The 14,100-nt window shown below is 41.2% G+C and overlaps 1 protein-coding gene across 2 annotated transcripts in view; it reads right to left on the reverse strand.

The window, feature by feature from the left end:
• Nucleotides 1–14,100, reverse strand: part of ppp1r16b (protein phosphatase 1, regulatory subunit 16B) — an 83,620-nt gene that overhangs the window by 43,049 nt on the left and 26,471 nt on the right. Inside the window, exons 1-2 of one of the 2 annotated variants that reach the window (XM_051713088.1) lie at nucleotides 4,992–5,053; nucleotides 1,725–2,103 (exon numbers count right to left, since the gene is read on the reverse strand). In XM_051713088.1, the coding sequence (XP_051569048.1) occupies nucleotides 1,725–1,992 (268 nt within the window). In that variant the 5' untranslated portion in view covers nucleotides 1,993–2,103; nucleotides 4,992–5,053. Of the gene's footprint in view, nucleotides 1–1,724; nucleotides 2,104–4,991; nucleotides 5,054–14,100 lie in introns of those variants that run through there. The other variant, XM_051713087.1, reaches the window with a different exon arrangement.

Here is a 14,100-nt window from a genome sequence, read left to right on the forward strand (position 1 = left end):
CGAACATTCTTTAAAACAGCTCAATCGTATTTAGTGTACTTTATCCTGCAAATGTTATGATGGCTAACATCATACTAATGTGATGTTGAAAGAGCTTCAACTACAACAGACTAAATATTTAGCTAAAGCCCTTATAAACGCACAGCCATCTGTTCCGAATGTGTTCATAATGAAGCCAGATTTAGTCAAACGACTATTTAATCAACGTATCTCTCAATTTATTAGTCTGGGCAAAAAATAGCTCCATCAAGAACAGCGTAATCTCACAACCAGAGATTATGCTCCTCTGATAATCTGATGGGATTTAAATGCAAGCAAGTCCAGTCGGAATTGCAATCCTAGCGCATTTTTCATGCAGGGAAGTGCTGCATGGATGGGTGCGGTGCATGAAGTGTGTTTTCTCCTGAGAAATAGCTGATTGTTGGGCAGGGTTTCCATACAATTGCATATTTTTCATCTTTTTTCCAGACAATGACGGCACACCCAGTGTTCACAGGCTTTTAGACAAGAGAACAGACATGCATTTGAGCGCCGCTGTCATTTTATGCCGTTTTCAGGCATTGGGGAACTAACTCTCAACCACAGAGAGGCAAATTAGACATTTTGGCGGTCACCAGCACAGGCCGTTTTTAACAATCAGTGCAACGGTTGGTGTTTTAACGGCTTGTTCAGTGACATGTTCACTCGATTTCACACGACAACTTTCAACTGGCAGATGATTAAACATGTTTTATAAGGTCACTTGCCGTTCACATGTGCTTGCAAAACAAACCCTTTCTGTTTATTACTTAGCAATAACCAGAAATAAATTATATAGCACTGGTTCTTGGATTAAAATGCCATTGCCAGATGTGGGTGCACATGAACTCGCATGGAGTTACTGGATTGACCTTTTAAAAACCCCCTCAGACAGTTCATTGCGAACTTCAAAAGAGTGATTTCAATCCATTCCATCCTATACAATCCCATCACATCCAAAAAAGCCTATTCAATCTCAATTGGTCGCATTAGATGGAAAAAATCCTTTTCAATTGCATTTAGTCACATTTGATGCATAAAAGCCTATAGAATCTCAATTGGGAACATTAGATTCAAGAAAGCCTATTCAATTTCAATCAGTCGCATTAGATGCACAAAAGCGTATTCAATTGCATCCGATCGCATTAGATGCAAAAAAACTCTATTTAATCTCTTATCAGTTGCATTAGATGCATAAAATGCCTCTTTCAATCTCAAACAGTCGCATTAGATGCATAAAAGCCTATATAATCTCAATTAGTTACATTAGATTAAAAAATGCTTTTTCAGTCACAATCGAACACATTAGATGCAAAAAAAGTCTATTAGACAACATCAGATCACATTAGATGCAAAAAGATCTATTTAATCTCAGTTGGTCGCATTAGATGGAAAAAAATCCTTTTCAATTGCATTTAGTCACATTAGATTCATAAAAGCCTACAGAATCTCAATTGGGAACATTAGATAAAAAAAAGCCTATTAAATTTCAATCAGTCGCATTAGATGCAAAAAACGCCTCTTTCAATCTCAATCAGTCGCATTAGATGCATAAAAGCCTATATAATCTCAGTTAGTTACATTAGATTAAAAAATGCTTTTTCAATCACAATCGATCACATTAGATGCAAAAAAGTCTACTAGACAACATCAGATCACATTAGATGCATTTAAGTTCTGTGTACACATCTGTGCACACGCCTTACCTTCATCTGGATCGTTTCTCGCCGAGGCCTCCAACAAAGCAACGCTTGCCGCAAACGAAACCCTTTTACGGTTCTCTGCGATGTTCCCATGGTTACCATTGGCGCGCCGTTTGTCGGTCTTGCGCTTCTTGTTTTGCATCTCCTTCTCGTAGACGGCCCATCGCTTGAGCTGCTGCGTGCGGCGTTTCTGAGCGGCTCGGAGGCGTTCGAGGCTGGGCACCTTATCCAGCTGCTGCAGCTCCGTTAGCAGCTCCAGGTGATTGGACATGATGGGCTGCAGTTGGAACAACCGTGAGGAATGATGATGATGATGGTGGTGAAGTGGTGAATCTAGCAGGGACTACACCTCCCTGCCAAACCTCCACCCTTCATTCTCGACCTACAGAATAAAACAGACAGATTGAGCATCAAGGCTCATTCACACTCGCGGCAATATCAAGCAGCACTCCAGACATTCACTAACTTCAATGCAAAATAAAACTCATCCGATAATACAGCTTTCATTCACCTTTTTGCCTTAAAACAAGCCATCTGATCAATTTCATAATACAGTGATATAGTGGCAGTGTGATATACAGTATACTAGCATAAACGGGTGTTTCTTTAACTTCTTGCAATTTCAAGTCCTTAAGGGTTGATTTTTATTAAAACTAAGAGATAAACTTTTTCCATTTCCAAGCTAGTGTGCCTGAAGCTCTGAATCTGTGTGAGGTTTCTTCATATGTGAAATGATTACAGTTGTGCTCAAAAGTTTGCATACCCTTGGAGAACTGGTAATATATGTACCATTTTTAAAGAAAACATGAGTGAGCAGGCAAAACATATTTCTTTTATTTCTTATGGGATTCATATTCAACTGTAGGTTATAACAGAATGGCACAATCATAAAACAAAACATGGCAACAAAGAAAAAAATGAAATGACCCCTGTTCAAAAGTCTGCATACCCTTAGTTCTTAATACTGTGTATTGCCCCCTTTAGCATCAATGACAGCGTGCAGTCTTTTGTAATAGTTGTCTATGAGACCCCAAATTCTTGCAGGTGGTATAGCTGCCCATTCGTCTTGGCAAAATGCCTCCAGGTCATGCAAAGTCTTTGGTCGTCTTGCATGAACCGCACGTTTCAGATCTCCCCAGAGTGGCTCGATGATATTAAGGTCAGGAGACTGTGATGGCCACTCCAGAACCTTCACCTTTTTCTGCTGTAACCACTGGAGGGTCAACTTGGCCTTGTGCTTAGGGTCATTGTCGTGCTGGAAAGTCCAAGAGCGTCCCATGCACAGCTTTCGTGCAGAAGAATGCAAATTGTCTGCCAGTATTTTCTGATAACATGCTGCATTCATCTTGCCATCAATTTTCACAAGATTCCCCGTGCCTTTAGAGCTCACACCCCCCAAAACATCAGTGAGCCACCACCATGCTTCACAGTGGGGATGGTATTCTTTTCACTATAGGCCTTGTTGACCCCTCTCCAAACATAGCGCTTATGGTTGTGAGCATAAAGCTCTATTTTGGTCTCGTCACTCCAAATTACAGTGTGCCAGAAGCTGTGAGGCGTGTCAAGGTGTTGTCGGGCATATTGTAACCGGGCTTTTTTGTGGCATTGGCGCAGTAAAGGCTTCTTTCTGGCAACTCGACCATGCAGCTCATTTTTGTTCAAGTATCGTCGTATTGTGCTCCTTGAAACAACTACACCGTCTTTTTCCAGAGCAGCCTGTATTTCTCCTGAGGTTACCTGTGGGTTTTTCTTTGTATCCTGAACAATTCTTCTGGCAGTTGTGGCTGAAATCTTTCTTGGTCTACCTGACCTTGGCTTGGTATCAAGAGATCCCTGAATTTTCCACTTCTTAATAAGTGATTGAACAGTACTGACTGGCATTTTCAAGGCTTTGGATATCTTTTTATGTCCTTTTCCATCTTTATAAAGTTCCATTACCTTGTTATGCAGGTCTTTTGACAGTTCTTTTCTGCTCCCCATGGCTCAGTATCTAGCCTGCTCAGTGCATCCACGTGAGAGCTAACAAACTCATTGACTATTTATACACAGACACTAATTGCAATTTAAAAAGCCACAGGTGTGGGAAATTAACCTTTAATTGCCATTTAAACCTGTGTGTGTCACCTTGTGTGTCTGTAACAAGGCCAAACATTCAAGGGTGTGTAAACTTTTGATCAGGGCCATTTGGGTGATTTCTGTTATCATTATGATTTAAGAAGGAGCCAAACAACTATGTGATAATAAATGGCTTCATATGATCACTATCCTTAAATAAAAGGCAGTTTTTTTGCATGATCAGTCATATTTTCAAAATCAATGCCAAAATTTCACAGTTTCTGCCAGGGTATGCAAACTTTTGAGCACAACTGTATACTCAATTTCTAAACATTAATAAGATCACAGAACACTCCATGAATACTCTCAGAGTATCTGCATACAATCTGCATGATGAAAAAACAGCCACAACCAGCCTATTGTGTACCAGACTTAACATTCATGATTATTCATTTCTGCTCTAATATCACATTTAAATGAAACCAGTGAGACAAATCTGTGTTGAGCACATCTGTTGATGACTTTTGCTTTTTGTCATAGTTTAAGAAGCGTTTCACTCATATATAAAACGCAACTGAGATCTGCACACTACATGTATAGAATACACATGTTGAATGTTTTAATTGGCACAATTAGATTCATCCATACCAGTTCTTCTCAACTGTTAACAACACAGAAGTACCAAAATAATTTATCATACAAAAATAAACGATCTTAAAAATGTAAATGTTCTAATGTTACATTTTTTAGTCTGAAGGCATGACACACAAACTGTCCATGTTGGCATCTGTCTAATGCAGCTAGCTTCGACCAAGTGTCAACAATTTGCACCTAAAAACAAGTTTGAATGGACACAAAGCAGCTCGTCCTTTAAAAAGTTGATATGTCTATTTGTTTTGCTATTCTAACTGCATGACTATATAGTTAGTTGCATGTTATTATTTGTCTTAAGCATTGTTTTTTTCCCTGCTGAGAACAAACCTGCCACCTATATTGGGTCACAATCTACTGTTTTATTCAAACCCACCAGCAGATGCCCGATATAGCCCAGCGCTCGCTGCCAGCACATCTGCCGATTACACACAGTAATTTATCAGTAAGTGCAGAGTGAGCCGCAGGCGAGATGTTCAGAGGAAGGTGGGTTTAACACATGAAGACACCAGGTTCTTCTCTACTACAAAGACATTTTCCATTCGTGAAATGGGCAAAACTCACACACAACTGTCACATCCTGTCAGCACCGGACGCCATCAACACACGCAAACATGCCTCACCACTTCCTGTGCTTATCGACAAGACATCTAAGACGCAACGTTTTATCCTCCTGAGGAGAAAATGACACAGAAGAGAGATCAGGTGACTCACGCTTGTGAGGGAGCCCATTTTCCATTTCTAGCCCCCAAATGACACAACCTCTCACAGATGTTAGAATCTGTCACATAATCATGACACTCAGGACAACAGACACTATCTTAATTGGTGACATGTAAAGATAATGAGGTCTGCATTATCAGTGATGAGTCCTTTAACACAACACAGTTGTGTTACAGCTTATCAACAACAGCAACAAAAAAGATTTGTCAATTACAATACAAAGCAACAGTCTGGTTCCAGAAGTGAAAATCACATCATTATTTTTTCATAGGTAAACTGATTTTCAACACTAACTTAATAGAGGTAGACCGACATAATGGATTAATCATGCTGATAGTTGTTTTTTTGGAACTATCGGTTATCAGCAAAACTGTATGGCAATATTTGCCGATAGATTTATTTTTTTAAATGCCCGGTTACACTGTGGCCAGCACTGGAGGATTCAACAGTTCTACTAACAGTGGCCTCTAGAGGTGAAATAAATCACAGACACCTCGTGGAGATCTGCTGAATCAAAGTCTTTTATCATTGACAATATTCATCCATATTTTTATCCTAATGACACGTGCCGGAGACACCGGTTCGAATCCCACTCGGAGTGGGTCGAGCAGGACCGGTTACACAAAGAAAAATGTTAGTAGGCTTTACAGAAACATGCTCCATCATCACATATATCGTGCCTCTTAATTCATATCTTGGGAATAATAATAATAAACCTTATTCCTTATTAAACCACATCTGTTGAAATATACATACTGTATATAGCCTACACAAAACTCTTCATCTGGTGAATATATATAGGCTATAAAAAGCTTGATTTGTAAAATCCTTAAATATAGAGCATTGTAACTGAGTCAAGTCTCTGTCATTTCAAAATAAGAGTCCCTAGTGTGTTTCGGGCTTGTTTATAGTTATAAGTCCCGAGTTATGCACCAAATCTTCTGGTTATTATTGAGATTTTGCTTGATCAATAAACTGCATGTGGGATTTTATTTATCTTGGACTCTTGTAGCATCTGTGACGAAACGCTAGGAAATGTTTTAACTTTCTATAAATCGATTTTAAAAACTTCAGGCTGATTAATAATCAGTTATCAAAGGGGGCCTGGGTAGGTCAGCGAGTAAAGAGGCTGACTACCACACTTGGAGTCGTGAGTTCGAATCCAGGGTGTGCTGAGTGACTCTAGTCAGGCTTCCTAAGCAACCAATTGGCCCGGTTGCTAGGGTGGGTAGAGTCACATGGGGTAACCTCCTCGTGGTCGCTATAATGTGGTTCTCGCTCTCGGTGGGGCGTGTGGTGAGCGTGAAGCCTCCACACGCGCTATGTCTCCGCGGTAACACACTCAACAAGCCACGTGATAAGATGCACGGATTGACGGTCTCAGACACGGAGGCAACTGAGATTCGTCCTCCGCCACCCGGATTGAGGCGAGTCACTACGCCACCACGAGGACTTAGAGCGCATTGGGAATTGGTCATTCCAAATTGGGGAGAAACCAACCATGAGCTCCGAGGTTAGCAATCGATGGTACATGTTTCTGCTGAAGCCATTAGTCCACGTTCTTTCAACTTATTATTACATTTCTGGTGAAGAACTACATTACCCATGATCCTGAAGAGAAAGAACTACCAATCAGAGAACTGCAGAGCTCTGCAGCGACCGCCCACTCCCATGATGCACCATGAATGATGCAATCAAGTTAATGATTTTACTTGCAATAAAATTTAAATAAAAGAAAAGTTTCTATACTTATAATCAACAACTTTAAATAATTTTTTTGTTTTAAATTTGATTGTCATTCGCAATGCTTCATGGGATTGTAGTTCATTCCCTCATTAAAGACGGTAAGTACACAGTCTTGTATCTTTGATTTGAAGCAAAAAATGATTTGAAAATCAGACAAAGTTTTTATGTTGTGATTCACTTTGGAGCTGGTTGGTTTGGTTCATGGCGAACAACTCTTTCATAAAGGATTTTATAACATTCCTATGAAAAAACAAAACATGGGGAAAAATACTCCGGAACCAAGACATCTCAAAAAGTGGACGGACACTGTTGCGAGGACTAAAGAGAGAGAGGCTGTTACTCTTGTACTCATCAGTGGTAGTGCAGGTGTGCAGAAATATCAAAGGTCTACTATACACGCACACACACACACACACATACATACACACACACACACATGTCCTCTCTAGCTGGGTCACACAAACCACAGCTACTAGAACATGTGACCAGTTCACACATAAAAACGTCGCACATAAATAAAGAAGAATCCAAATATGAACAGCATCATTCCATTTTCCATCTTTCTTTGTGTGTCTGTTAGAAATGACCCGTCTCATTTCTGAAAACATTCATGTATCTAGAGCACAAAACCAGTGTCTCAAACCCAGAGAGACACGCTCAGATGATGTGTTCATGAACGTGACCTGATTCAGAAAGCAATTTAGTGTAATACGACACCATAACATGAAAATAATTCTTTGTTGAGATGGTATACTTACTAGGGATGTGCGAGACTAGTACATGGTACTGATGCTGCTAGTCGACACTGGAATTACTAGTCAGTCACTATTTTTCCACATTAATCTGTTTTTTTACATTTATGTTTGGCTTTATATTTTTATAAACGCTGCGCTTAAATTACTGTCATGTTAATGTTACATTTTAAATATAATTAATGATACAATTATTAAAAAAGTGGATATCTGGAGCAGATGGATACAAAGTTTCCTTTCACCTCAGGTCGTGTGTGCTTCTTCCGTCTCTCACTCACGGCGCGGGCAGGAAAATGTCCGTTAGCAAGACGAGCCAAGTAGCTATGAAATCACTTCGGTGGTGGTGCAGGAAGCGGATTTCTGAAACGTTGGCTTGCAAGTCACTATGGATGTTTTCACATTTGAGTCTTTAAATCTGTGAGTGCTTGACAGTTATTTTCCCACAGTGAAATTAGTCATCTCCTATTGAATTTATTAGGAATACAAGATACATATAAAAAAATTAATGTGGCTGAATAACTCATTCATAACTGGACTAACCAGTGGGTGAATCATCGCATCTGAAATGTTGCTCTGGTCATCCTGAAATAATGGTGTCTAGAAAATATAAAGCCTGCAAAGAGTTTGTAGAGAAAATAAATAGAATCCAAACTGTGCTAAAGGTTTATTGACACTTTAAAAAAATATCTTATAGATCCAGACGGTAAAGACATAAGAATGGAGGAACGCACACACATAGTGCTCCCAGAACTGTGTGATGCACTGTCGCCACCAGATACGAGACAAAGTTCTTTACAGTGTTTTGTCTGAGTACTCTAAACCGTGAGTATTTTATTAATAAAAGCATCAGTGGCTACAGTTTCTCCAGAAGTTTATTTTTCCTCACAACAATATTGACAACATGGACGATGGACAGATACATGGTAACTATTAAATAGGAAAATATGAATTTTTTCATTATTATGTAGTGTAATATTTTTTTTAAATTGTTGTTAAAGACTAAATGTTATGTTAATGTGTGTTTAAGTGTAATCATTTAGAAAAAATTTATATTATATGCAGTTGAAGTCCGACGTTTACATCCACAGATTTAATATTAGCAAACTATAGTTTTGGCAAGTCGTTTAGGACATCTACTTTGTGCATGACACAAGTCATTTTTCCAACAATTGTTTACAATTTTTTCACTTTTAATTGACTATATTGCAATTCCAGTGGGTCAGAAGTTTACATACACTAAGTTAACTGTGCCTTTAAGGCAGCTTGGAAAATTCCAGAAAATCATGTCATGCCTTTAGACAATTAGCCAATTAGCTTCTGATAGGAGGTGTACTGAATTGGAGGTGTACCTGTAGATGTATTTTAAGGCCTACCTTCAAACTCAGTGCCTCTTTGCTTGACATCATGGGAAAATCTAAAGAAATCAGACAAGACCTCAGAAAAAAAAAATTGTGGACCTCCACAAGTCCGATTCATCCTTGGGAGCAATTTCCAAACATCTGAAGGTACCACGTTCATCTGTACAAACAACAGTATGCAAGTATAAACATCATGGGACCACGCAGCCATCATACCGCTCAGAAAGGAGACACATTCTGTCTCCTAGAGATGAACGTGCAAATCAATCCCAGAACAACAGCAAAGGACCTTGTGAAGATGCTAGAGGAAACAGGTAGACAAGTATGTATATCCACAGTAAAACGAGTCCTATATTGACATAACCTGAAAGGCTGCTCAGCAAGGAAGAAGCCACTGCTCCAAAACCACCATAAAAAAGCCAGACTACAGTTTGCAAGTGCACATGGGACAAAGATCTTACTTTTTGGAGAAATGTCCTCTGGTCTGATGAAACAAAAATTGAACTGTTTGGCCATATCTGATGCGGAGGCAACTGAGATTCGTCTGAGAGTCACTATGCCACCATGAGGACTTGGAGCACATTGGGAATTCCAAATTGGGGAGAAAAAAAAAAGAATTTCATCAGAAAGGGGACCAGATAGGGTACATCATCGAATGAAAACCCAGGAATGGTATTCCATTACCATCATTTTAAATAGACACGTGAGGGATAATGTCCAGTCAGCAGGTTGTTACAATATACCCTGAAGGGTATTATTTTGCGATAACAACCGGCCGACTGTACATTATTCCGCTTATTAAATGGCTACTAATCAAATAAATAAATACATGGACATAAACTCAGCAAAAACAGAAACGTCCTTTTTTCAGGACACTGTATCTTAAAGATAATTTTGTAAAAATCCAAATAACTTTACAGATCTTTATTGCAAAGGGTTTAAACAATGTTTTCCATGCTTGTTCAATGAACCATAAACAATTCATGAACATGCACAAAAGAAAGATGCCCAGGGTCCCTGCTCATCTGCGTGAATGTGCCTTAGGTATGCTGCATGGAGGCATGAGGACTGCAGATGTGGCCAGGGCAATAAATTGCAATGTCCATACTGTGAGACACCTAAGACAGCACTACAGGGAGACAGGAAGGACAGCTGATCATCTTCGCAGTGGCAGACCAGGTGTAGCAACACCTGCACAGGATCGGTACATCCGAATATCACACCTGCGGGACAGGTACAGGATGGCAACAACAACTGCCTGAGTTACACCAGGAACACACAATCCCTCCATCAGTGCTCAGACTGTCCGCAATAGGCTGAGAGAGGCTGGACTGAGGGCTTGTAGGCCTGTTGTAAGACGAGTCACGGTTTTGTCTCACCAGGGGTGATGGTCAGACTCGTGTTTATCGTCGAAGGAATGAGCGTTACGCCGAGGCCTGTACTCTGGAGCCAGATCGATTTGGAGGTGGAGGGTCCATCATGGTCTGGGGCGGTGTGTCACAGCATCATCGGACTGACCATCAGCTTGTCATTTGTAAGATGTTGGGTGCTGTTGTCATTGCAGGCAATCTCAACGCTGTGCGTTACAGGGAAGACATCCTCCTCCCTCATGTGGTACCCTTCCTGCAGGCTCATCCTGACATGACCCTCCAGTATGACAATGCCACCATCCATACTGCTCGTTCTGTGTGTGATTTCCTGCAAGACAGGAATGCCATGGCCAGCGAAGAGCCCGGATCTCAATCCCATTGAGCACGTCTGGGACCTGTTGGATCGGAGGGTGAGGGCTGGGGCCATTCCCCCCAGAAATGTCTGGGAACTTGCAAGTGCCTTGGTGGAAGAGTGGGGTAACATCTCACAGCAAGAACTGGCAAATCTGGTGCAGTCCATGAGGAGGAGATGCACTGCAGTACTTAATGCAGCTGGTGGCCACACCAGATACTGACTGTTACTTTTGATTTTGACACCCCCCCAACCTTTGTTCAGGGACACATTATTCCATTTCTGTTAGTCACATGTCTGTGAAACTTGTTCAGTTTATGTCTTAGTTGTTGAATCTTTTTCTGTTCATACAAATATTTACACGTTAAGTTTGCTGAAAATAAAAGCAGTTGAAAGAGGACGTTTCTTTTTCGAGTTTATAATATTGATTTGTTGAAATTATTGAATTTGAGAAGATATCACTGAACAACTGGAATAAACCTTCTTATTCGGAAAAATGACAGTCTGAATCCTCATTATCCAGACTATTACAAGACTACTTGGCAAATAAACAAATAAATGGACATGAAAAATATATTTGAGTTATTTTAAATTATTTTATTAGCCTACTTGTAGAGATTGCACAGTGATCCGAGAAGCACGGCTCGCAGAACCCGGATGAGCAGCCTGATATGTCAATGTGTGGTTGTTACAGATCAATATCAGACGGCACTATTGACCAATCAGAACAGAGTATTCCAAAGAGACATGTAATAACACTCTCACTGATGAGATTACAAAACAAACAACTACCCACTCACAAACACTCATTTGATATCAAATCAAGACACATACTCAAGCATACATGACGTTTTAGATATTATTAAATATTTTCAATGGTTCATATTGAATCACCATCACCTTCTGTGACTTCCTGAATAACAGACAGTGACATCTTCAACAAAAATCTTCAGTTCAGCACGAGTGGAGTGGGCTGCGTTCACAAAAGCCATTCAACAGAGGCCAAACGGCAGTAACGCATTTGTGTTCAGTTGGCACAAGTTAACTAGCAGCTGTGCTGGTGTTGTCGTGTAAACAAGTTATGTGTCAACATGAATGATGTTGTTTAGAGAGAGTGGATTCTTCACAGTGGGGTGTTTCAGCACTTAACAACATTACAAATGTGCACAGGAGCTGCGAGCGATCACTGATCTAATAAGATGGAAAGTAATTACATTACCTGATGCAAGCACACACACACACACAGACTTATATCACCTGGAACAAGTTAATAAAGAAATGTTACATCCTGTGCAGATAAGATCTCTGTCAGTCAAACAATCCCAGGGGGAACGGAAGAAGAGAGTCAAGATAAGACTTCTTTAACATGTCGCTCTTCAGTGCACCAGCACATCAGTATAACAGCACTAATGATAAGAGTCACAACAGCACAACTGCGAGTGTGATCTTGATTAAATGTAGATCTCTGAAGCACCGGACAAGACAATATCCTCGTTGAGTTAAAAACAGCCCCTCATTCCTTTTCACTAAATGAATCACCTCCTAGTGAACACAATCAATTGTTTTATCCATTAGGCCGTCTGATTAACTGTCTAACATGCCAACAATTCCTGCAGGAGGCCTGCACATACCAGAAGAGAAGAATATAAGTCAGGTTTTAAACTTAGGACCCGACATGTTTATATCCTCCATAACATTAACAGCTACTTAAATGATGGGAGTATAATGATATGCTGATGGACACCTGCTTTTCTCCACACTATTTTATTGCAAGAGCTTACTGACAAGATTCCACACTTTCTTCAGCCTTTGACTTCAGCAAGGTAACTTTGGTAATTTTGCAATACTACGTTAATTTAGCCCAGTTTCCTCATGTATACCTGTGTGTTTAACTTTAAGAGTGCACTGGGAGAGAGAAGTAGGGAGAGGCACCCTACTTAGCTAGTAAGCTGGTGTGCATAATATTACCAAAAGAAACTATTTGCACATTCAATTTTGATAAATTTTGTTATCTGGTGAGATTTAGTTGATAATGTCATCAGTTTGGTGTAGGAGTAACATTACTAGATAAAAGTTCAATTGGAATCGTGTGTGTGTGCCCGCATGTGAGTGTGTTTATGTGTGTGAGTGTGTGTGTTTGTGAGTGTGTGCTTGTGTGTGTGTTGTGTGTGTGTGTGCTTGTGTCTGTGTTGTGTGTGTGTGTGTGTTATGTGTGTGTGAGTGTGTGTTTATTTGTGTGTTGTGTGTGCTTGTGTGTGTGTGTGTGTGTGTGTGTGTGTGTGTTGTGTGTGTCCGGCAAACAACCCCCTACCTCCTCGTGGTGCTGGATGGGCAACGCTGTCGTGGACAGTGCTGTGGAGGGAGGTCCAATTCCGATTGGCCTTTCCCCTCATGGCGTTTGTAACCACCACAGCGGCCAAATGGGGGCTCTGGACGGGTGCGAGGGGCTGGTAACCCCTCCACCTTCAATTAACTACCACTAAACTATGATGTAAAGAACTTATTAAGCTTGTGCCGGAGGCCCTAGGGGGACAGGCGTCTATGACATCTCCTGGCCAAACCCCATTTGGCAGAGCCAGGAGACTGAATTCTTACCCTCGGGGCTCCTCCAGAAACAACAAAAAACCACTTCGGATGGCCATGTGGAATGTTAGAACGCTCACTGCAGAGGAGAGGCTGTCACTCCTCTGTCGGGAGCTGGAGCGGTACCACCTGGATCTCTGTGGTATTCAGGAAGTCCGGCGGACCGGCTCTGGCTCCTGCCACCATGAGGGGTGGACAGTCCTCTACTCGGGGCAGGAGACTGCCAAACAACAGGGAGTGGCTCTTCTTCTGAACAAAAGAATGATGGGGGCATGGGAGCTTGGCAGTGAGGTGTGGGAAGCTGTAAGCCCCAGGATACTTTGGGCTCACCTTCCCATCAACCAGAGGCGAGGAGTGGTGGTCATGGTTACTTATGCCCCCACTGAAGACGAACATCCATGGAGGGATGCAGGCAAGGCCGATGAGTCAGATGCCTTCTATGACCTCCTGTCACAGGTGCTAGCTACCTGGTCTGGAGTGATTGGAAGGCATGGGCCAGATCAGTTCAATAACAATGGCAGGAAGCTGCTAGATTTTTGTGCAGCCCATGGGCTTGTAATTACCAACATGCTGTTCTGGCATCAGCGCATCCACACTACATCATGGATGCATGCCGTGTCCAAGCAAGAACATCTGCTGGACTACATAGTGATGGAACAGCGGTTGCGGGCACATGTCCTTGACACCAGGACCTACCGTGGAGCTGATCTGACCACTGACCATCGACTTGTCATATGTAAGATGCACCTGCCATTCTTCCACTCTGGTGGTGGGTGTACACCCAGGTCC

The sequence above is a fragment of the Myxocyprinus asiaticus genome, chromosome 12 (assembly GCF_019703515.2).
Source record: "Myxocyprinus asiaticus isolate MX2 ecotype Aquarium Trade chromosome 12, UBuf_Myxa_2, whole genome shotgun sequence".
NCBI classification, from domain to species: domain Eukaryota; kingdom Metazoa; phylum Chordata; class Actinopteri; order Cypriniformes; family Catostomidae; genus Myxocyprinus; species Myxocyprinus asiaticus.